Source organism: Alligator mississippiensis, chromosome 4 (genome assembly GCF_030867095.1).
Source record: "Alligator mississippiensis isolate rAllMis1 chromosome 4, rAllMis1, whole genome shotgun sequence".
Lineage (NCBI taxonomy): Eukaryota > Metazoa > Chordata > Crocodylia > Alligatoridae > Alligator > Alligator mississippiensis.
In genome coordinates, this window is record NC_081827.1 from 22900437 (window position 1) to 22924743 (window position 24307).

General features: G+C 43.8%; 1 protein-coding gene across 1 annotated transcript in view; it reads left to right on the forward strand.

The window, feature by feature from the left end:
* Positions 1–24307, forward strand: part of MAGI2 (membrane associated guanylate kinase, WW and PDZ domain containing 2) — a 1249850-nt gene that overhangs the window by 826324 nt on the left and 399219 nt on the right. The window contains exon 5 of the mRNA XM_019487511.2: positions 18345–18555. Coding sequence (XP_019343056.1) covers positions 18345–18555 — 211 coding nt within the window. The remainder of the gene's footprint in view (positions 1–18344; positions 18556–24307) is intronic.

Here is a 24307-nt window from a genome sequence, read left to right on the forward strand (position 1 = left end):
CCAGTGTCACATAGAGGGGGAGGATCACCTCTTTGGACCTGTTTGAGATACATCTGTGGATACATGACAAGGTGCGGTTGGCCTTTCTGACCGCATTCCCACACTCTCGGCCCATGTTCATATTGGCATCAATAATGACTCCAAGATCCTTTTTCACCTCTGCACTGACGAGAGGGGAGTTCCACAACGTGTAGATATGCTGCTGGTTCTTCCTCCCCAGGTGCTGTACTCTGCACTTGTCAGTGTTGAAACCCATCCTGTTCTCATCCGCCCACCCCCGTAACCTGTCTAGGTCCTATTGCAGCCTATTCCTCCCTTCTAGTGTGCCCACTTCTCCCCACATCTTAGTGTCATCTGCAAATTTGAACAGGGTGCATTTTACCCCTTTGTCCTAGTCGCTGATGAAGATGTTGAACAGCACAGGCCCGAGGACCGAGCCCTGGGGAACCCCACTGCCCGCATCCCTCCAGGTTGCATAAGACCTGTCCACCACCACTCTCTGGGTATGGCCCTCCAGCCAGTTAGTGACCCATCTGACTGTGTAGGCATTGACACCTCAGTCTCCTAATCTTTTAATGAGAATGGGGTAAGAGACCATGTCGAAGTCAGGGTACTCAAGGAGCTGGCGAGCATCATAGCCCAGCCTCTAGCATGGATCTTTGAAAACCCTTGGCGCTCTGGTGTAGTGCCCGAAGACTGGAAGAAGGCCAATGTGGTGCCTATCTTCAAGAAAGGGAGGAAAGTGGATCCGGCTAACTATAGGCCCATTAGCCTGACTTCTATCCCAGGGAAGATCTTAGAAAAGTTTATTAAAGAGGCCATCCTTAATGGACTGGCCGACGCCAACATCTTAAGGGATAGCCAGCACGGGTTTGTTGCGAGTAGGTCTTGCTTGACCAATCTCATTTCCTTCTACGGCCAGGTGACCTATCACCTGGACAAGGGAGAAGAGATTGATGTCATATATCTTGACTTCAAAAAAGCCTTTGATCTGGTGTCCCATGATCACCTCTTGGAGAAAATGGCCAATTGTTGCCTTGGGTCCTCCACGATCCACTGGCTGGAAAATTGGCTCCATGGTCGGACCCAGACGGTAGTAATTGATGGAAGTCACTCATCGTGGTGTCCTGCGACCAGTGGGGTCCCCCAAGGCTCTGTCCTTGGACCCATACTGTTCAACATCTTCATTAATGATGTGGACACTGGAGTCAGAAGCAGACTGGCCAAGTTCACCGATGACACCAAACTTTGGGGCAAAGCATCCACACCAGAAGACAGGCGGGTGATCCAGGCTGACCTGGACAGGCTCAACAAGTCAGTGGACAAGAATCTGATGGTGTTCAACGCTGATAAATGCAAGGTTCTCCACCTTGGGAAGAAAAACCCGCAGCATCCTTATAGGCTCAGCAGTGCTATGTTGGCTAGCACTATGCAAGAAAGAGACTTGGGGGTCATCATTGACCACAAGATGAACATGAGCCTGCAATGCGATGCTGCGGCTAGTAAAGCGACCAAAACGCTGGCTTGCATCCATAGATGCTTCTCAAGCAAATCCTAGGATGTCATTCTCCCCTTGTACTCGGCCTTGGTGAGGCCGCAGCTGGAGTACTGCGTCCAGTTTTGGGCTCCACAATTCAAAAAGGATGTGGAGAAGCTTGAGAGAGTCCAGAGAAGAGCCGCGCGCATGATCAGAGGTCAGGGAAGCAGACCCTACGATGACAGGCTGAGAGCCCTGGGGCTCTTTAGCCTGGAAAAGTGCAGGCTCAGGGGTGATCTGATGGCCACCTACAAGTTTATCAGGGGTGACCACCAGTATCTGGGGGAACGTTTGTTCACCAGAGCGCCCCAAGGGATGACGACTAGGTTGAATGGTCATAAACTACTACAAGACCGTTTCAGGCTGGACATAAGGAAGAATTTCTTTACTGTCCGAGCCCCCAAGGTCTGGAACAGCCTGCCGCCAGAGGTGGTTCAAGCACCTACATTGAACACCTTCAAGAGCAAACTGGATGCTCATCTTGCTGGGATCCTATGACCCCAGCTGACTTCCTGCCCTTTGGGTAGGGGGCTGGACTCGATGATCTTCCGAGGTCCCTTCCAGCCCTAATGTCTATGAAATCTATGAAGGCCTTCCTTAAGTCCAGAAAGACTATATCCACTGTGACACCTGCATCTAGGAATTTCGAGTCACATGAAGCAAGCCCCCATACCTTGTTTCTGGTATCAATTTCAGGACAATATATTTTTATTTGTAATCCAAAGTGAGTCAAGAGTAAATACAACCCTCATTTTCCCTTTGCATTGTCTGTATTTAACTCCTCCTGGGTACATTCTACGTGAGTGGGTATAAGGCAGCAACCAAGAAATAGACTGTAGTGAGTGTTGTGTTAAACATAAAGCATTATTTGAGCATTCCACATAAGATGATGCCCTTGCAAAGTTATTTTTAGGTGTTGCTATCTGAAGAGAAGTGGTTTGCAGTTTGGTTTCACCAGCTGAGGACTTTGTGTGCTATAGGAAGGCTACCCTATATGCATATGCTGTATTGCCTTTGTTGGGGCTGTAGTTGACACAAACCCTCTATTCCGCTGCTTACTCACAGTGTGTCAACTGCCTCTACAATGTATGTATGCTTAGACTTTGTCTCCAAACAGCCAGAAATAACAAAATGCACTAAAGGGTCAGCCTTGACGGAGGACCAGAATATATAGCAACAACCAAAGTTTTCGCCTTTGTTATTTCAAGTACAGTCCATTTTTAAATGGTGTTTCTTTCAGTTTTAAAGGCCATGTTTCACTGAGTACAGAGCTCTAAGTACTGTCAAAAGACTGATAAGGTTCTTTAGGATGTTCATACGTCCTTCACAACCTCATGTCTTATTAATTGGTAATATTGTCAGTGTGTAAGCAAGATAAAAGCTTACAATGTGAAACTACAACTGATAAAACAGCTAGGATGGATGGAATACATAAAAGTTCAGAAGTGAATCTAAGAGATGTTAAATGACATCTCTATTAAGTTGAATGAAATTTTTACTTGTGGAGATTTTCATGCCTATTCTCTGCTATTTACTTATTGCCGTGTCTTTGTTCTTCCTTAATGAGGAGGTAGTCTGTGGGTTTGTAGAGACTTCCCTTGGGCATTTAGGGCTCTGTGAGTAGTTTAGAATCTGCAGGTACCTTGCTTTGTACCAGTCCATCAGGTCTCCCTCTAACAGCAGGACTCCCAACAGATTAGAGATCTTCTGACACAATTCATAATTTCCTTGTTGTTACTTTGTGCCATGCCTAGTTCTTTGTTCAATCCATGTTTTTCTCATTGCCTTAGGCATTGATGGTCAGCTTTTCAATCCAAAGGGCTGTTTTTATGTTATTTCAGCATGAAATGGTGCATTGTGTGGTTCTGATCCTTGACAGGGGCTTCTAGACACTCCTGCAATATAAATAACGACAATAATGATGTTGCTGAGCAACTCAATGTGTTGATTGGCATCTCAAAAATGATCTGCCAGAAGAACCCACAACTGAAATAAAAGTATTTTGCAGTATGTTATAACCAAAATAAAGCTGTTCCCTTTATTTGCCCCATACCAAAACTGCTTGACTGACATTTTCCCTGTCAGAGTCCAGCTCAAGACTAATCCCCTTCAGTGATGTTTTGGCATCTACTTCAGCATGTCATGAACACGTCAGTGATTGACCAATATTGCTACAACTTCTTGTTGTCTGGCCTACATGGAGGCTTGACACTTATTATTATCCCATTAAAAAAGATCTATCTATGTTATGGATTATGAATATGATCCTGACAAAGCTGAAGAAAGCTCCTTTTAAATTGCTTCATATCTGTGACTTAAATTTCCTACAATTGTCAGTCCTCAGTGGAAATGGCTTCTACTTGAAGGGTGAGAGAGGAAATCTCTTCTAATCCCAGGGTGCACAGTGCTGGAGATTTTGCTCTCTGCTTTCATCTGGGCACCATCCAATCAGAGCATACTCCTGGAGGAAGGACAACAGCAGGAACAGAAAGGACATCACAAATTCAGTAAGCTGATGATGTCACATGGCTTTTCATTATCTATAGAGTGTGAGAAGCAGGAAGACTTACGTTAATGGGTGAGCAGGTAAAACCATAAAGAAAACAGTCAAAGAGTAAACATGAAATAGAAAAGTGTCCTTCACTTTCCTTCTACTGTCATTCTGCATACAAATATGCAGTATGAATGGTACAGAATAATTTTCCCCAGATTTTACTTCCATGGTAAATTTACTCTACAGTAAAGAGAGACAGTGGGCACATCTACACATGATGCTATATCGTCGTAGTGACATGCTACAGTAACGTAGCATTGGCAAGCCCAAACCATGACATTGATGCAACGTCGCCGTAGTGACAAGCTACCTCACTATTGTGCATTGCTATGGCAACGTAGCTCCTAAAAATAACTATGCACCACTGGGACAGAGCAGTCACAGCTGTTATTGCACTGTTTTTTAGTACTTCCTAAAGCTGTTATTTAGTACTTCCTAAAGCAAGCACTAAATGATGGGGCACTGACGACGGTGCTGTGGGGGGCATGTGTAGACATGCCCAGTGGTTCTTAGCCAGGTTGAACAGCACCCTAGAATGCCATTAGATCCTTTTAAAGGTGCCATTGGGTGTCACACAATATTTACACTGCTAAGTATGCAAACGCATACACATGATTCACAAGAGAAACCCAGTGATTTCAAATAGGAATCCATAGTGTCAACAGCATTTTTATGTCTTCTGATCTTTCTGAGTTCTCTGCAACAGAAAAATTTCATAGACATTAGGGGCTGAAAGGGACCTCACAAGATCATTGAGTCCAGCCCCCCTGCCATAGGTAGGAAGTCTGCTGGGGTCAAATAATTCCAGTAAGATAAGCATCCAAACATTTTTTGAACGAGTCCAGAGTAGGTGCTTGCACCACCACTGAGGGAAGTCTGTTCCAGACCCTGGACACTTGGACTGTAAAGAAGTTTTTCCTTATGTCCAGTCTAAATCAGCCTTCCAGAAGTTTATGGCCATTAGACCTTGTTATCCCTTGGGGAGCCCGGGTAGACAAGTGTTCTCCCAGATCCTGATGCACCCCCCCCTAATGTATATAAGTGGGGGTGCATCAGGATCTGGGGGAACACTTATAAGCAGCCACCAAGTCCCCCCTGAGCCTTCTTTTCTCCAGGCAGAAGAGTCCCACGTCCCCTAGCTTCTCCTTGTAAGGTTTGCTGTTTTGGTCTTTGATCATGCAGCTGGCTCTCCTTTGGACTCTCTCAAGCTTATCCATGTCCCTCCTGAAGTGGGGGACCCAAAACTGGATGCAGTACACCAGCTGCCCTACTATTTTTCCATAGTCAAAAAAACAAGGTAAAGCTAAGAGCTGCCATTTTCTCAGGCGGGCCTTAAAAGCTGCCAAGGTTAAGAACCACTGCATTGGGCAAATGATTGGTTCTCCCAGGCTGGCTGCCAGCAATAGGCATTATTTCAGCTCCTAGCCACTACTAGATGGCAGGAAGAAGGTTTGCATAATGCAGCGGTTCTCAACACTCCTAACCCCCAGACCACATCTAGGCCATGGAGTCATGTGACCTGGCCTGCAGAGCTTGCCTAGAGAGGTCTAGAATTCTAGGTCTAGAATTTGGAAGGAGAGCAATGGCAATTACTGCTGCCACCGCTCCCCCGCTGCCAATTTTCCAAGTCCTGTGGACCAGATGACATAGCCCCATACATGGTATTCCACCAGTGCATGAAGACTGAAGATGGGATGGCAGACCTGATTCAGCACACATGGTTCCAGGGCCAGGCCTGGGGCCTAATCCAATGCACATGGGTTTGGAAGTTGTGTGCAGATTTGGGGACCAATGCCAAGAATATGGGATTGGAGCAGTGGGCCCAATCCTGCACAGAGCCAGGGCTGCAGCCGCAGCAGGCCTATTCCAGCATGTGCTTACTAGGGCCAGAGCTGTTGGGGTTGGGAGCCTGATCCAGTACACAAAGGGGCAGGGCTGGGTCCAATGCCTGATCTGGCACATATTTTGTCTTGGGATAAAATTGACTGGCAGAGATGGACACAACGGGTGCTCCTCATTTAGTTTAGATTATGGATTTGTATAGGATGATTTGGATAGGTGTGGTCCTTCCTCAGGCAGGGGATTGGACTAGATGACCTGTGGAGGTCCCTTCCAGTCCTACTTCTCTATGATTTCTATGTGGAATGAGCTTCACTGATATATAGCTACAGTGGTTCAGTCCATTTCTGTTATGGAGTAAAGTCAATGATCTCCAAAGGAAATATTTAGCATCCTGTTTCCCTAAACTATTATTTTTCATCATTCCCTTCTACTCTAATGTTCCTCCCCTCCTCCCTGACTTTTTCGTACTCCCTTGTTATGCTCTCATTCCATTAATACTCTTCCTATATCTGCCTCATTTAAACCAATAAAACTGTGTGGTTAATAATGTAGTCTGTGCCAATGGGAACAGTTCTTATGACACCCTTTCATCTTAAGAAAAATCTTTGTGATGAAATTCATTTCCCACTGTGAGACCTCCACTTAAAGAAACAGGCACTTCCTTAGAAGAACTCATTTTTTATATATGCTTTGAATATTATTCCTCTATTCATAATTAATCTAGAGCTGTTGCAGTATTTTCAATGTGTGTAGGGGTGCTATGTTAATAACCATTGTGTTAAAATTCATACTTGTCTTGAACAGTGTTCTTGTATTCATAATTACTGTTAGAACCACTGCTGTGTTCTTACAGCATGTAAAGCTATTTGGTTAATTTACTTTGTCAGTTAGTTTATTATTAAAGTTTTGTAACATACCCTGGCTATTTTTTTTCTTGTATTTGTTCTGTTCCTTTCATACATTGATGCACATGGGTTTAATACAAGTAATAAATAAAATGTTATCGATTGATTCATTGGCTTTGGTATACAATGTTTGGTGATCAACATTTGGAAAACATTTCATCTAAGAAGTCACATTTGCTTGCTTCCAGTGGCCAGAAACCATTGCCTTAATTTAACACTGTGCTGGGAGGCAAAGCAGCTAGTATGCTGGGTACTGCACAGTAAGAATAAATAAATCACTTCTCTAAAGAGCTTATAGTTCAAAAGATCAGATGTTGAGGCAGATAAGATAAACAAGCCAAGGCTAGGTAGTGGAGACAGGACAACAAATAAATACAGGAAATGCATAGTTTTCAAATACTCAGAACTAGGAATCACAACTCTCCATTTGCCTGGCTATTATTGTGTTATATTCAATGCTTTGCTAAATGCATTATAGAAGTTATTTTAAAGAGGGAGTTGAAAGAGAAAAAAGTGGGGGCAGAGATGACTGAAAATGGGAAACACTGATTGTATCCTAAGTGTTCATTCAAATCAAAACAAAAAATTAAATATTTGATTTTTTTAGAGAATGAAATATTTCCCCAAAATTTAATTTGTAAAATATAAGGCATTTTATTTTAATATTTCAACTAAAATAAAATATTTCTACAGTTTTCATCAAGATTTCTTTTTCTTTTTCAATTTGTTGAACTTACCCAATAGACTTAATTTTGGTCTGCCAAGATGAACCTCTAGTTCTCTATTGTGGCCCACTGCCTCATGGGAATGGTAGTTTGGTTACCTGGTGCCTCCATTTTTCTTTTTTGGCTAAGTATCATCTGAACGGTTTCCTAGGAAGCATCTGTAATTATATTACTCCTATTGCTCATCAAAGAGTTTCCTTGGAGGGGGAACCATTGTGGCTAAGCACAGACATTCAGGGTGGTTAGGGGCAGGTTAGATTACATTAAAAATGGCCACCCAATCTAAGATAAGTTGGGATATGGGGGCAAGGAGGGTTTGAGGGAATCAGGTGTCCATAAGAGGGGTGGGGAGACAGGTGTGATCTGCATGAGCAATTGGAGGGGGTGGAGCAGGCAGCATCTGTAGGCGGATTATGCAGATGGGGGCAAGCAGGATCTGTGGGAGCGATTGGGGAGGTGGGGAGAGAAGGAAGTGTCTGTGGGAGCATTTGGGGGGTGGGAGGGCAGGTGGGATCTACAGGACTAATTGGAGGGATGGCGGGGTGGCAGTATCTGTGGGAAGATTAGGGCAGAAGTGTGATCCACAGGAAGGATTGGGAGGCAAGCAGGATCCTTGGGTGTAATTGGTGGGGGCAGGTGAGGTCCACAGAGGGGTTGGTGGAGTCCAAGAGGGTTTGGCAGGATCAGGGGGCTTGCAGGATCATGGGGAGGGTTTGGGGGTGATCAGAGGCTATTTTTAGCTCCCCACCCCCCACCCCCAGGGAACCTACACCCCCATTCACTCAGCCCTTCCCCACACCAATACTTACTTCCTTGAATGCTGATAAAACCAGCACCTGGAGCAACTTGTGGAATAGAGCATTGTGGGGTGGGGGTTGAGTGGTCTGTGAGGGGTGGGGTGCTGAGGGGCTGGGTCTAGAAATAGCCTGGTGCCAGGGGAGCAGGTATGAAAAGTGCAGCCCTGAGACTGAGGCCAGTAGCTGGGCTTTCCCAGCCCTGGGGCTGCACAACTAACTGTACCAAAGTTTCTTGCAACGCCTTATCTAGATCTATTAAGCTTGAGTATACATTGATCCAGGAATATCTTAGACCAGGTTCCACTATTTTTGACTGGTCTATGTGCATGGAGTTTCTGTATTGTTACAGGTTTAGATCGGTTTCCAATCACTGAGACTGGGTATAAGTGTAAAGTCCACACGTGGGTGAACTAATATCAGGTGGCCATTGTTAACCTAATCTAACCTACACCTAACCCCCACAAATGTCTGCACTTTGTGTCATAATAAATCTAACCACAAACCCCAAACCGTAAGAGAGAATGGGAGCTCTCCTGAAACAGTGTCCCACAGCATGGGAATGCAATTTCACATTGTACAGACTTCTGACAAAATGCTTTGGTTCATTCAAGAAACTGTTTTTAGCAGGGGTGCACCAGTAAAGATTTTTTGGGCTGATACCGATAGCTGATTAGTAACAAGCTATATCGGCCGATGCAAATCTGATTGCTGATATGCAGCCCAGCAGCTTGGAAATCAGCTGGTAAATCTGTTGTGGGAAGGGGTGGGGGGGCTCAGATTGAGGCCCCCATGGTGAGGTAGGTAGTGGGGCTGGGACAGACACTGCCCAGCTGGGGTGAGGCAGGGCCTGGGATGGAGCCATGAGCAGCTTGTCTGGGAGTCATGGGGCAGGGGTCCCCTGCTGCTGCATGTACCCCTGGGGAAGGTATAGGGGCCATGCACCCCTGGATCTGTGCATGAGCTGAGGGCAAGCTGCCATTGTGGGCTGGACCTGGGGGCGGCACTGGGCTCTTCCTGGTGGGAGGTTTGGGCTGGGGCTGCGCTCAGGGTGGGTGACAATGGGAAGAGTGGCTACGGTCAATTCTGGGGTGGCTGTAGCCCCCCCCCATAGCCTCCCTCCCAGCACCACCATCGCCATGTGCTCCAAGCAAAGCCCCAGTCCCACTGCCTGGAAAAGCCCAGCACTACCCCCAGCCCACAGGGGCAGCTTGCTGCATGCACAGATCCAGAGGGTACATGACCCTCATGCCTCCTTGGGGCTACACGCAGCAGCAGGAGCCACCCTCCATCCCCGCGCCTGCCCAGACCAGCTGTCCCATGACCTGGCCGGGCAATGCCTGCCCCTGCCCAGCCCCACTCCCTCCCTCACCATGGGGGCCTTGATCTGCCTCCCCCTCGCCCCTTCCCTCCCCCCACCCCTTCCCCCCAACAAACTTACCAGCCCAACACTGCTGTCCAAGCTGCCAGGCTGACCATGTGTATACTGTCGCTGCGTGCATACACGCAGCATTTATTGGCAACATTATCGGCCATAACAAACTGATTGCCGATAATGTTAATTTTCCTTTTATCAGTGCTGATATGATATAAATTGATGTATCAGTGCACCTCTAGTTTCAACTTTGGTTCAACCAACCAAAAACAAAATATTTCTTTCTGATTAAAATTTCAATCAAATTGAAAGTGGAAAACATTGATTCTTGGAGTTTCTACAAAAAGGATTCCAAAAGAAAATCCTCAGCCAGCTGTAGGTGGTGCATTTACAGATTTTGGTTGGGCCATTTTCCCATTTGCAAGAAGTAGCATTGAAAAAATGTGAGAAAAACAAAAAATCAACACAGTTAAAGGTAAACTTCAGGGGAGTTTTAACTGTATTATCCTTCTAAATATTGGTGAATTACATTATTACTGTTCACTATAATTATTTTGGCCTATACCCTAAGTAACCTATATGAATTACTTCCTTGAAGTTACTCCTTTGAATCCCTGTTACAAGTGTCTATTACAGGCTAAGTGTTAATTGATCTCCACAATGATATATCGGAAAGTCAACTCAAGATTTAGTATGGACAGAGAGAAATAGGCCCAGGAAGAGTGGAAAACTACTGAGTCTTTTCTGGAAATATGATAGTCAAAGCTATAATGGGGGATGACTGATGAAATCTTGACCCCATAGAAATCCCTGGGAGCTTTGCTGCTCACTTTTGTACAGTGATACTAATAATAAACTGATGACAGTAGAAATTATCATTATTGTTATTGTTAAGAAGCTTTAGACATTTCTTATGAAACATAGTGTTGGGAGATTTCCCGTTCATATTCCCATACAACAAAAAAGTTAAATCAGTTTCTTTAGCGACCAGCGTTCGGTTTTGACTACACTAGTCACCATCTCCTGCTTTTTTCTCTCACTGAAACTGTTTTTACAACCTTCCAAACTCAAAATGAAACATGCCTTTATAAAATGGAGAGAACTTCACTGCCAGTGTATTATTCATTTCCCCTCCAGACACAAATAGAAGTTATTCCAACAATTGCAATTTCTCCCAAAGAAGAAAAGCTCTGACAGGCTCAAATTAATTGATGAATGAGACATGAGAAGGACGAAGTTTCAGAAGGACCATTGCAAGCCTCAGGTGCCCAGCAAAGCAAGAGGGTAGGGTCCCTCCATCATCAACCACTCCAAAAGGTGCAACAGGTCTAGAGAAGTGTAGATTATTATGTCTTATTGATACATAGGAATAGTTTTAAAAGAGAAATGTTGATTTACATAGAAAGGTATAGATTCTTGATCCATCTATAACAACACTTGCACTGTATAAAAAAAATGATTTTTTTTCTTCAGAGCTGTTAAAGTCACCTCCTAAATTAATATTTAATAATATTATTTAAATTGTTTAATATTGTTTAAATTGTTTTCTACCTATGTTGCTTTAGGCAGATGAGTTGTTTCCTTACTTCCTGAAGCACACTGTTTTATATTTTTCTGCAGGAATAGTCTGCAGTGTTAAAAAGATACTGGAAGCAGCATGTTCTCTTGGAGTCCTGAGCTGTAGAAAACGGTTTCCATCACTGCACACTAACAAAGAGCTGTGCAAAGGGACATTCTGCTAATTTAGTAACTTTATAACTTTCAATTTGGTGTGTTTTTACTGTAAGGATAAAATAACAGTATCTAACTTTAATACAAACTGTCTTTCCCCCAAAGTCTGCTGCATTTTACACATAGGCATAGATGTCTGTCCTCTGCCATTGCCTTCTTAGGTTGCATACTCAATATACAGCACAAAATTGCTTTCTTGAGTGTTTTTGAAAATTGGACCATGTTATCCCTTTTGTCTTGAAACAGTATCTCCACTGGACTATTCTACTACCTTATTTTCTTTGGCATCAGATATTTTTAGGATGTATATTATGGAACAATTTTGAGAGCTCTTATAGCAAAGCCATTACTTAAAGGTTGATGTTTGTAAAATGTTGCTGCCCTAGCATTTGCTCTAAAACAAGCCCATCCATATATTTGCAGCCAGAGAGATTGTGTGTGGGGCAGAATGGGTTATTGTTGGGACTATTAAAAAAATTTCACCAAAATTACTAATTGTAAAAGAATCAAAAATTATTTATCATTATATAATAACAGGGGTAATTTCTCAAAACTCCAAGAGGGATTGAGAAAAAAAATTGTGTAACACCCCCCTCTGACCCCTTCTTCAGTGGTCAGTATTTTTTTCTTGCCTCTAGCCTCAGCCTTGGGAGGAGGGATGAGGGGGCAGTGGCCATCTTTTCTCCTTCCCTTTGTGCCATCCCACCAGCTGGCGCCTTCCCCTTCGAGGTGAGCTATGAGGCTGGGCCACAGTGGCACCAAGGGCTGCTGACTCCCACTGGGAAGCCAGCATTTTATTTTTATTAAGGTTTTTTAAATTGATTTTTGTGGACAATCGCAGGTTCTGTGAAATCCACGAAACTATGATTTAAGTAGCCCCCCCCAGTCATAATCATTAGTTTCTTTAAATGGGATAGAACACAATACAATAGGTTTACTGTTTATTTCTGTAGTGACTCAGTGTTTTACAAGTCAATGAGTTAGATACTGGATATACAAGGATTTTGTAGGCAAGTAGGGTTGTCATTATACTTTCAACAGTAAGGTATACAGAATCCTGGGCATTCTCCAGTACTCATAATCTAGCAAGGAATAACTGACACAATGCATACACTTAACTCTCAACAAACAATGAATGTCCTACATTGTACTAACCACACTAGCCACATACACATGAACTCTCACAAATTTCTTATAAGAGTGTGATTAATTGGTGAACTGCTGGGAGGTGAGAGATCCTGTTCTATACTGTGACAGAATAGAATGGAGTTTGGTTTTATTTGCTGTCTCTTGAGATTTTTCCAAAGAGCTTTGTAAAACTATGCATTCTGGATAGCGATAGAGCAGCAAGGCATTGTGGTACTGTGTTCTACTGCAATAGGTACAAATGACATCATAGAGTGACTTGTAACAATGCCAAAGGCATAAACATTTATTCTAGTCAAGAATCAATGTGTTGTTGTGTATATACACAAATAGGGGTTATATTTACTTTTAATTCCATTCAATTCTAGATTTAATTACTGCTAACAGTGGGAGAGGGAGAAATTACTAATATTTCCACCACCACCACCCCTATCAGCTTCAGCTCCCAGAACTCTGTACACAGGCTCTTCAGTCAGTGCTTGCTAGATTCCCCTCTGCCTGTACATAGGGTAAACTACAATGACACAACAGGAAGGAAGGACAGCAGCAAAGTAGGAACCTTGGTCTTCAGAAAACCAGACTTTGACTCACTTGGGGACCTAAAGGGCAAGATCCCTTGGGAGGCCATTCTGAGGGGTAGAGGAGTCCAGGAGAACTGGCTACATTTTAAAGCAACCTTACTGAGGCAGGAACAAGCCATCCTGATGTGTGGGAAGACTAGCAAGTATTGCAGAAGTCCAGCTTGGCTTAGTAGGGAACTCTTCAGTAAGCTAAAACATAAAAAGGAAGCTTATAAGAAGTGGAAACTTGCACAAATAACTAGGTAGGAGTATAAGAGCGTTGCTTGAGCATGCGGAGATGAAATCAGGAGGCCGAAGTGCAACTGGAATTGCAGCTAGAAAGGGACATGGAGGGTGACAAGAAGGGTTTCTACAAGTATGTCAGGAACAAGAGAAGGATTGATCAATGAAAGTGGATAGAAAAATGGCTGGATCATCAGCCTCAATGATGGAACAATCCCAATGCCACTACAATCTGGGGACCCACTAGATAAGCATCAGCTCTGCAGAAAAAGACCAGGGGGTTACAATAAGATGGACAATAACAGTGGACAATAAGCTGAATATGAGCCAGCAGTGTACCCTTGCTGACAAAGCTAATGGCATACTGGGCTGCATTGGTAGGAGTGTTGCCAGTAGGTCAAGGGAAGTGATTACTTTGCTCTCTTCTGCACTGGTGAGGCTACCTCTGGAGTACTGTTCAGTTTTGCCCCCCCCCCTTCCTCCCCCCCCTCACACACACTGCAGAAAGGATGTGGATAAATTGGAGAGAATCTAACAGATGACAATGAAAATGGTAAGGGGGCTGAGGCACATGATTTATGAAGTGAGATTGAGGGAACTGGGCTTATTTAGCCTAGAGAAGAGAAGATTGACAGGAGATTTAATACCAGCGTCCAACTACCTGATGGGTGATTCCAAAGGGGATGGAGCTGGGCTGTTTTCAGTAGCGGGAGATAACAGAACAAGGAGCAGTGGTTTCAAGTTGCAGCAAGGGAATTGTTAGTTAGATATTAGTAATAACTTTCTCAATAGGAGAGTCAAAAAACACTGGAATCAGTTACCCAGAGTGTTGTCCTGTGGGGCCAGGCCAACTCTCAGGATCTCAAAATTGCGCTGTTAGATGGGAGGGTGTGACACAATGGCACATATACACACACGCAAATCAATTAGGTGTATACACACACACTAGCCGCATACACACATACTACCAACTCAAGCACATACACATCGAAGATGACCAGACTAAATATATTCACACCCATCACCAATTCAAGCATATATGCACTATACACACCAAAAATTAGACAAAAATCAGTTGCCAATACCCGCACACCCAATACACATACACAAACACGCATTTTCATGGCTGTGTTTAGGGGGCACTTGGGGTAATTTAGTGCTTGGGGTTACTTAAGTTCAAGCAGCCCCGGGGTTACTCAAGGTCACTGGGGCTTGGGGTTACTTACGATTATTGTGCCCCGGGGTTATTCGGGGTCACCTGGTGCCCGGGTAGAAGCAAGGGAAGAAGCCTGGTGGCAAGGAGAAGACAGCCAGGAAATAGGGAGGCAGAAAGGTGGGAGATTGGGGCTGGAAACTGAAGCAGAAAGCTGGGAGATTGCCAGGAAATCGAGGAGGAGGGTTGGGAGGTCAATAAAACAAAAACCCAACTCAGGGTTTCAAAATAACAGGTTTATTAAACAGACAACACACTACATAGCCCCACAAAGTTATTGGTTCCTACACACACCCCCCCCACACACACACACACAATGGTAGCAGGAGAGAAAAAGTCTTGGTGGAGGGATTGAACTCAAAGTGTGTAGAGACAGAGTCCAGGTCCTTTGCTTGGGGAAGGAAGGTGGGTGATAGCTACCTATCCTGGGCTGTGAGTTGATCCTTGATGGCTAGTTGGGGTCTTTTCCAGCAAGGTGTTGTCCAGGGCCTCTGGGTGGTGGCATGACATAGTGCTGGTCCAGATGGAGAGGGCATCCCACTGGGTCTGTCTTCACTACCCTTTGTTATAGGGGCAGACCTTCTATGACCCTAGTGGCAGGGGCATGCCCAGGCAAGGGTCAGCCCTGGGGTACTGAGGATGTGCAGTTCCGGGTGTCTGTATTGCAATAGTGAGTTGGCTGATTTCTGTAGGGTCTTTGTCTTTCAAATGCTGGGTTTCTGTTCTGTCCCTGGGTGAGGTCCATGGTTCCTGGGTGAGTCAATGCAAGGCAATGGTCCAGTCGTTGAGTTGATGGTCCGGTTGTTGAGTTGGTATTCAGTAGAGCCCTGCTACCATTGTATCTCAAGCACCCTCATTCATCCCCATTCATTCAGGAACCAATTTACATGAGACTGGCTAGACAAGAGTCATCGGTTACACCTGGGCAGAGGACACAAGATGGAGGCTTGACATACAAAATGGAAACTTGACATAACTTGACATTACTTATGCTAACTTACACATGTAGGCCTAAATCATATAGTATCAATAAAAAAAACAGTAAAAATCAGTAAAGCAGTATAAACATAATAATTATACAATATAAAACAGTGGCTCAAAGAAGGAGAGAGAAAAAAACTTGCTACAAAAATGCTAAAGCTTATCCCATGTCTTAGCTCATTCTATGTCTTAGCTTACTCATACTTATCTATAGGGAATAGAGAGGGAGAGAAAAAGTCAGCAATACTTGGGGAAGGCAGGGAATGCATTTCAAAATAAATAAAAGAAAAACGGAGGGTTTTGCTACAAGACAGGTTGTGGAATCTCCATCCTTGGAGGTTTTTAAGACCTGGCTAGACAAAATGTACACTAGAATGATCTAGTTGGCAATGGTTCTGCCTTGAACAGGGGTTGGATTAGATGACCTCCTAAAGTCCCTTCCAATCCTGATTTTTCTACGATTCTATGATTCTACATCCCAAAATTTAATAACACTTTCTTTTCTGTGGCCTCCACTGCTTTAATATTTTGCTTCAAGCTACAGGTCGCACAATTTAGGTCAGATTTTCAAAAGAATTCAGCTCTCATTTAGACATTTACATTTTTTTCATAAGCAGACTTTCATAAGCAGTCAGTACGCAGCAGTTTCTGTGATGCACATGGCAAATTTTCAAAAGAATGCAACATGTTGAGTTCTGAATCACACTACGTAATGGAGACTGGCCTTGGAGCAAGACTGACAGTAGTGATACAAGTACTTTTTACTTGCATTATTTTTGGTATCACATGTAATGATCTACTTATGATATTATGTACTTCTCAAAAGTACTGCAGATCTGGTTCTACACACAAATTTGGCTACATTGAAATCTGCCTTTGTAAACTCATCCCATCCTATCTCACCAAATGCCTTTTAAATAACTAAATTTTGTCCATTTGAAAGTTGGGGAACTTGCATAATCATCCAAGAAACCTCAGTTCTCACTAACACTGCTGAGGCAGGTCTGTTTTTTTATGCTGAAGTGCTCCCTTTTTTGTTAGCCAGCCAATCACAAGTTTGCCCGCCTCTCAAGGATTTTTCTTGATCTATTGATTATGCCCACCACGCCCAGAGTACATCAGCCAACAGCCTTCAAATGTCAAATCAGAGATGTTTTTTACAAAAGAGTGCTGAAATTCATGTTTACTGTGATGATGACTATCATCATCACACTCCTATTGCCAGTGCATTCCTCTCCTTCATACATGCAGATATGGAAGGTATTTTATTCAGCAATGAACACAACCTGAAAATTCACCATGATAATAATAAAAAACATAGATAAAGTTGCTTTATCCACATCCCTGATATTTTTAGATGGAGGCTTATATAAAAATATGAAATCAAGGTATAGAGTGTTGGGTGGAAAACAGTCACTTGAATTACTTTGTTCTGTCGTGGAAAACTAAACCTCAGCACCTCGAGGCCTTTGAAAAAAGAAATGGAGTCCTATAGAACAAGGAAACAAGTGCTGGAATTTAACGTCCCTGAGACTCACTCTGGCTTTGTGTCACATGAGACTGAAATAACAAAGATCACAGCATTTGAGATATTAGCCGAGCAAAGCCTGTGTCTATTCTGCTTTTGGCAACTTTCACAGGACAGTAAGCCTTCCTCCCACGGCTAAGTGATTGTGGAAGTCACTCTGTGACAAACGTCACAAGTATGCACAAGACTTACGTAGTTGGGCCCCTGGAATTGTAGATGTGCTTCCCATTCACAGTATGCTTTGAAGTATTAATACAAAGGTGCATTTGTATTTAGCTACCGTTGTATTTGAGGAGTCTTATTCTGTTGTAAAGCATTTGCCTGTTTAAGGAAATCTGAATTTGCCTGTAGTGACTGTTGGTAGAATAATGGGTTGGATACCCCAAAGAGAAACAACCTGGCTTGCCAACTTAAGGAATCTGTAAAGAGTAAAAGAGTGAACATTTGGAAAATGGCAAGGGAACGGCAGGATCCTCCCTCATGAGATTCTGGGATGGAGCTGGCAGCAGTCATTGACTGTGGCCTGAATCACTTAAACCCTGGTTACACAAATTATGATGAAAATGAAGTCACTGCCACTTCACATATGGTTAATATACAGTGCTAGGTTGCATGGTGGTCAAATTGATTTCTTCATGAGGTATGATTACAAGAACAACCGTGAGTGTATGTGTGTTTCCTCAAGTTGAAAAGACTCTGCTTTTTGTCTGCTGCAGTAAAACAGCAGGGTGTTGACATTATGGGCGTAATACTTTAAGAGCTACAAGGTGTGGGACAATAGCACTGCTGGATGAAAGGCTGGCTTCCCTTCCGTGCTGACTGCTGGTTTGGGAGGAGCTCTGGCAGAGATGGAGACAGAGCTCTTCTGGTTTGTAGGCAAACCAATGATGTGTAGCTGCAGGACATATGCTCTCCTCGAACCCCCTCAGAACAATAGAAGGCAGTGAAAAACATGCTTTCTGTGGTATATCAGGCACTTGAATCTCTTGGGTTTTATTACTTATGCTTTAGATTTTTGTCTTGCTTTATTTTATTGTGCTTTGGGGGGTGGGAGGGAGAATGGACTTTTATAACATAATGTCATCTTCTTTCTCTCAGGCCTTGTGTTTCCCAGCATTAGATACTGGCCTGCACACAGTTAACCTTCCATTGTATGTAAAAAGTTATAAACCCAAGAAAGAAATCTTAAGGTTTTTCTGCTTTCTTGTAGAATCAAGCGAACATGAGGAGAAGAGTATGGGTGTCTCAGGTGAAATTTCCTCTCAGCCTTGCCCTGCACCAGGATACAGTCAGCCTGAAGAAGCAAAGGAGGATATGGATGTAACAAAGCAGACAAAACCTGAAGAGAATGATGATTTGGGCCCGTTGCCTGATAATTGGGAAATGGCTTACACAGAAAAAGGGGAAGTCTACTTTATTGAGTGAGTTTTACACGTTCTTTTCTGTCTTTCTATTAAAAGGAGCATGTAGCTGCGTGAGGAAAATTCTTTGGTACTACAGACTGGAATGTCACATAAAACACAACCCCAAGGTCTTGCAGTCTGCGTCAGCAGAGAGATCGTGGCTTGCATTTGCAACATCATCCAGATAGCTGGCTGATGTTGAAGAAGTGAATTTGCGGGTAGCTAGAGAATAGGGAACTTTTACTGCACCAGCTGCAAGTGGAAAACATTAGCTGTGTTAAGAAGGCAGCTGGGCCCTGCTAGGCTAAGAACAGAAGTTACATATAAACCAGTTTAAGTGATCAGAAACTGGTTTATACCTGTAACAGAACCTGTAACAGAACAGTTAAGTGCACATAAACCGGTTTCACAAGGGCCAAAACTGGTTTAAGATAAACTAGGTTGAATGTAGTAACAGACTTAACCTGACTGAGGTCAAAGCAGTTTATAGAACTTCTGCCCCAGACCCCTTAAATTAAATCAGAGTCCCCCAGCATCCCAGCATGCTTTGCAGCCCTGGGTTGGGCTGTGCTGTTTGCCCCAGAGAGCAGGGTTGGCCCTGCCACTCTGCTTTCCAGCTGGAGCACTGAGGGCTGCCTGACAAGTGGGGATGGTGGGAAATCTGAGGGTGGGGGGCAGCCCCTGCTAGACCTTTCCCCCTAGAACAGAAGGGGTGGGGGCGGGCTGGGGCAACAGCCTGTGAGGGACTGCCCTCCCTAGGCAAAACCCTTGCTGGGCTCTGGGGTCTCGGAGGGGCTTTAATCCCCCTGTCCCCAGCTCAGTGTGCTGCCCACACCCCCTGCTCTCTGCTTCAGCAGAGTGCAGGTGGGCAAGAGGCTGAGAGGGACTGCCCCCTGCAGGCAAACCCCAGCTGAGGTCTGGGACGGGCTTTAATTACCCCCCACCACAGCTCAGTGTGCTGGCACCAAGCCCTGCAGGACCAGACTGAGAGGTGGGAGGGATTGGCAAAGACCTGGCACAATCATCATGTATGTGCTGAGGATAGCAGACAGCTTGAGCTAGTGTGACCAAAGAAAGCACAGAGCTACATTTACATTATAAAGAAGACCCTGTAAAAGGTGGGAAACTGGAATACATAAGCAAGGACTTTCTGAATACCTGGCTGTAAGGAGACACTCTGCCCTCAGGATTAAGACTTAGGCAAGACTTGGTCTTGTCTTTTTGGCTTATTACAGTCCATTTTAAATTAGACTAAGCTGTGTGTGCTCTCACTATGTTTGACTAGGCTGTATCTTAGCTTAGGCAAAGGTTTTTGGTTGTTCTGTCATTTGCTTGAGGTTGCAAAGTGCTGTGTTCAATATATGCTTGCTTCAGAGAAAGAACTATTCTTGTTTAATCTTTAATTCAATGCCACTACATTCTCCCCCGCCAAGACTGGCAGCAGTTGACCCACCTCAAGCAGGGAGTGGGAGGAGGGGAAAAGCCTGGCAGGCACTTCCCCCATCAGCAGACTCAGGCTAGAGTCCCCACTCTTCCTGGCCATGCCACCTCCTCTGGAGCAGGGGGGAGGGAGCAAAGCCTTGAAGGGCTTCTTTCTTCCCTTCCCTTTGGCAACAGCTCACAGGTCTGCTCTAGCATCCCCCTCACCCCACAGCTTCTGACTTGACCCACTGCAGCCATATGGCTGCATTTCCTGAATCAAAAATGAAGGTTTGTTTATATATTTATCAGTTCAATCTGCATAGTTTAGACTAACCTGCACAGACTGAATCAATTCAGTCTCTGGCTTTTTCACTCTCTGTACTTAGCCTGGGGGACCAGGGTGTGGGCAGAAAGGGAAGGTCACCTAGTAAATGGGTGAAAACTGTGAACTGGGTTCACAGGGATCAGGGGTCAATGCTGAGGTCATGGTAAGCCAGGGGTAAAAACCACGGTCCTAGGTAAGCCAGGTGCCTAGGCCAAAGTCAGGGTGCGCCAAGAGTCAGAGCTGAGGTCAGGGTGCGCTGGGAATCAGAGCCAGAGTTTCCAGTAAACAAGTCAAGAGATTTAAGAGAAGTCAGGATCAAACTCATTACCGGCCCTGTGTTTGGCTGTAGTAGGAAACCAGACTTCGGTGCTGCTAAAATTGTTCATATGTAGGACAATTGCTAGATATGAGAGTAGGCAACCATTATGAGAATAGGATAATCACTAGAGTAGGACTATGGCACTGGGCAGCACAGTTTGGGGAGGAAGTGAGCAGCCAACCATGGCAAACGAACAGGTTAGGGACTATTTAGAAAAGCTGTCCGTATACAAGTCCATGGGGCCAGATAGGGTTGCACCTGAGGGGGCTGAAGGAGTTGGCTGATGTGATTGCAGAGCCAATGGCCATCATCTTTGAAAACTCATGGGGATCTGGAGAGGTCCTGGATGATTGGAAAAGGGCAAACACAGTGCCCATATTTAAGAAAGGGAAAAAGAAAGATCCAGGGAACTAGAGACTTATCAGCATCACCTCAGTCCCTGGAAAAATCATGGAGAAGATCCTGAAGGAAGCTATTTCTAAGCACTTGGAGGAGGAAAAGGTGGTTAGGAACAGTCAGTATGGATTCACCAGGGGCAAGTCATGCCTGAACAAACTGATTGCCTTCTATGATGAGGTGACTCACTCTGTGGGTGCAGGGAGACCAGTGGATGTGGTATACCTTGATTTTAGCAAGGCTTTTCGTACGGTCCCCTACAACATTCTTTCAGGCAAGCTAAGGAAATATGGGCTGGATAAATGGACTGGAAGGTGGATAGAAAACTGGCTGGAGCATCAGGCTCAGAGAGTAGTAATCAATGGCTCGATGTCTAGTTGGCAGTCGTTATCAAGTAGAGTGCCCCAGGCGTCTGCCCTGGAGCCAGTTTTGTTCAATGTCTTCATCAGTTACCTGGAAGATGGCTTAAAGTGCACCCTCAGCAAGTTTGCAAATGACACCAAGCTGGAGGGAGTAGTAGATACGCTGGAGGGTAGGGCTAGGATTCAAAGTGACCTAGACAAATTGGAGGATTGGACCAAAAGTAATCTCATTAGGTTCAACAAGGGCAAGTACAAAGTCCTGCACTTAGGACAGAACAATCCCATGCACCAGTACAGGCTGGGGGTTGACTGGATAGGCGCTCTGCAGAAAAGGACCTGGGGGTTACAGTGGACAGTAAGTTGAATATGAGCCAGCAGTGTATGCTTGTTGCCAAGAAAGCTAACAGCATCCTGGGCTGCATTGGTAGGTGTGTTGCCAGTAGGTCAAGGGAAGTGATTATTCCCTTCTATTCATCATTGGTGAGGCCACACATGGAGTACTGTTCAGTTTTGCCCCCCCTTCTCCCCCCCAACCCCCTGAAAGGATGTGAACAAATTGGAGAGAGTCCAGCAGAGGGCAGGAAAAATTATGAGGTGGCTGGTGGACATATGAGGACTGGCTGAGGGAACTGGATTTATTTAATCTAGAGAAGAGGAGACTCAGGGGATTTAATAGCAGCCTAAATTACCTGAAGGGGAGTTCAAAACAGACTGTTCTCAGTGGTGGCAGATGACAGAACAAGGAGCAATGGTCTCAAGTTGCAGCAAAGAAAGTTTGTTGCATATGAGGAAGAAGTTTCTCACTAAGAGAGTAGTAAAACACTGGAACAGGTTACCCAGAGAGGTTGTGGAAGCTCTATCCTTGGAGGTTTCCAAAATCCAGCTAGACAAAGCTTTGCCTGAGATGATTTAGTTGGGGATGGTCCTGCTTTGAGCAAGGGGTTGGATTAGATGATCTCCTGAGGTCCCTTCCAATCCTAATTTTCTATGATTCTATGATTTACTTCCTATTCCAGTAGTCTGTATGGCTACAAACATTGCAGTTTTAGAAAAAAAATACAGACCATATTCTTCTTTCTTATCAATAGATCACCTCTAATAATGTTGTTAGTAATCAAAAGGTTGCTAGTTTCTGATTTGTGTTTTACAGCGAATAATAAGTGAACTGGTGACCTATAGGCAACCATTACAGATGTTACCAATGGGCAGCCTCACTAGGGAATGATGTTGATATGATGATTCTTTCAATTCCAAAAGAAGTATCTCTGAATATTAACATGAGGAAAGTGGAAGAAAGATTTCGTTGTTATGGCTCATGCTTTCTTTCTGTTGTGCCTCCTAGAAAAACAAAAATCAAAATGAATAAAGATTCAAAGCCCCCTTTTAAACTGATTCAGCAAAACAACCAAAAGACCCTTTACCTTTAATAGGATTTATGTAAATACTACAGTGATTTTCTGAGTTGGACCATAGTACGTGTCTTTGCAAACTTTAGTTTGCTCCTGTTGCACATCCAGTTCAGCTATAGAAGGAACGTGAGATTACCGCGAACCACTCAGGACTGTTGCCATCACACATAACATTTCTCAGAAAGAAGATAAACATTATTGGCCCCTGGTCTACAAGAAACCATGGGGAAAAATTCAGTATATCGCCTAACACCACCAGTCAAAAAACCAACATATAGCTTTCCTTACAAGAGTTGTTACAGTCCATGTGGACTGCTAAAAATTATTTTATTTTTTAAAACATTTAAAATAAACATAATAGGGTCCCCAATGTTTTCATTCTTTTTTCAGGTTCTTATTTTAGATAAGTTGTTGGTGTTTTCATAATATATATACCAGTAAAATACTCTGTCATGAGGATTAACATAACTGGCGATCCTAATAGCTTCCAGGGCATACAAGTCTAAAAAGAGCAGAAATTGTTGAAACATAAATGTTCTTCACTGAAAAGGGCAAATTATGCTTATTCAGGAAAGAAGAATACACATAGTGACTTCTAAAACAGGCAGTGTATAACTGCGCTCTCCTCAGGGGGTAGCTTAAACATGCTTCTGACTCTTCCCTCCTCTCCTTACTTAATTCTTGAACAGATTTATATACTTTGCTAGATACCAGCCTGAGTAATGTGGCACTTTTATATTGACTTGATGCAACAAAAGCTGTACAATTTATGTACAAGCTTATATTTTTTGTAACTAACATGCCAACTTGCTACAGTGCAGGAATCGTTTTAATTGAAAACTAATGTATATTTCATAAAGAATAAAGCAAATGCAAATAGCCCTGCTGTTTGTAGGACAAGTGTACCCTCTTCTCCCCCCAAGTTCCTTGGATGCTGCAGCTTACTTCCTTTGCTGAAAATGGAAGGGTATACACTACAGTTCTAACAATACCCGTCATTCACTTCCACCAAATGGATGTTACATAAAGCAGAGAAATCAATCAGAGGTGCAGCCTGGATAAGAAGAGTGATAAGAGCTTGTTGCCTTTTGGAAATATATTCTTGCACAATGTAAGTGCATGATCATTTGCTGAGTCCCCAACAAAATGTGATCTCTTTGCTCATTTGATTCCCTGCATTGCTCAGACTTTGTAGGGTTAAGCTTGGATGGCATGCGGTGAGGATGCCGTTAAATTGCCTCTTTGTTTACAAGTCAGTTTGGTTAATGGCATAAAAGAGACTCCATTTGCTTTCGTGAAAAACGGAAAGATGAAAAGACAACAAAAACCTATTTGTTTGGCACCCTCTCCCTGAACAGTTGTAAATGCTGTATCAGATTATAAAATAAAAGATAAAAGAAGACAGTTTAAAATGTAAATCACAATGGATCAAAAAATATCATTACTATGCTGTTTCTCAGATTGCTTCATTGGAGGCTTCTGTGAATTGCCATTTAAACTCCAAAGATTGCAAACAGCAAGCAACCTCCACTATGGT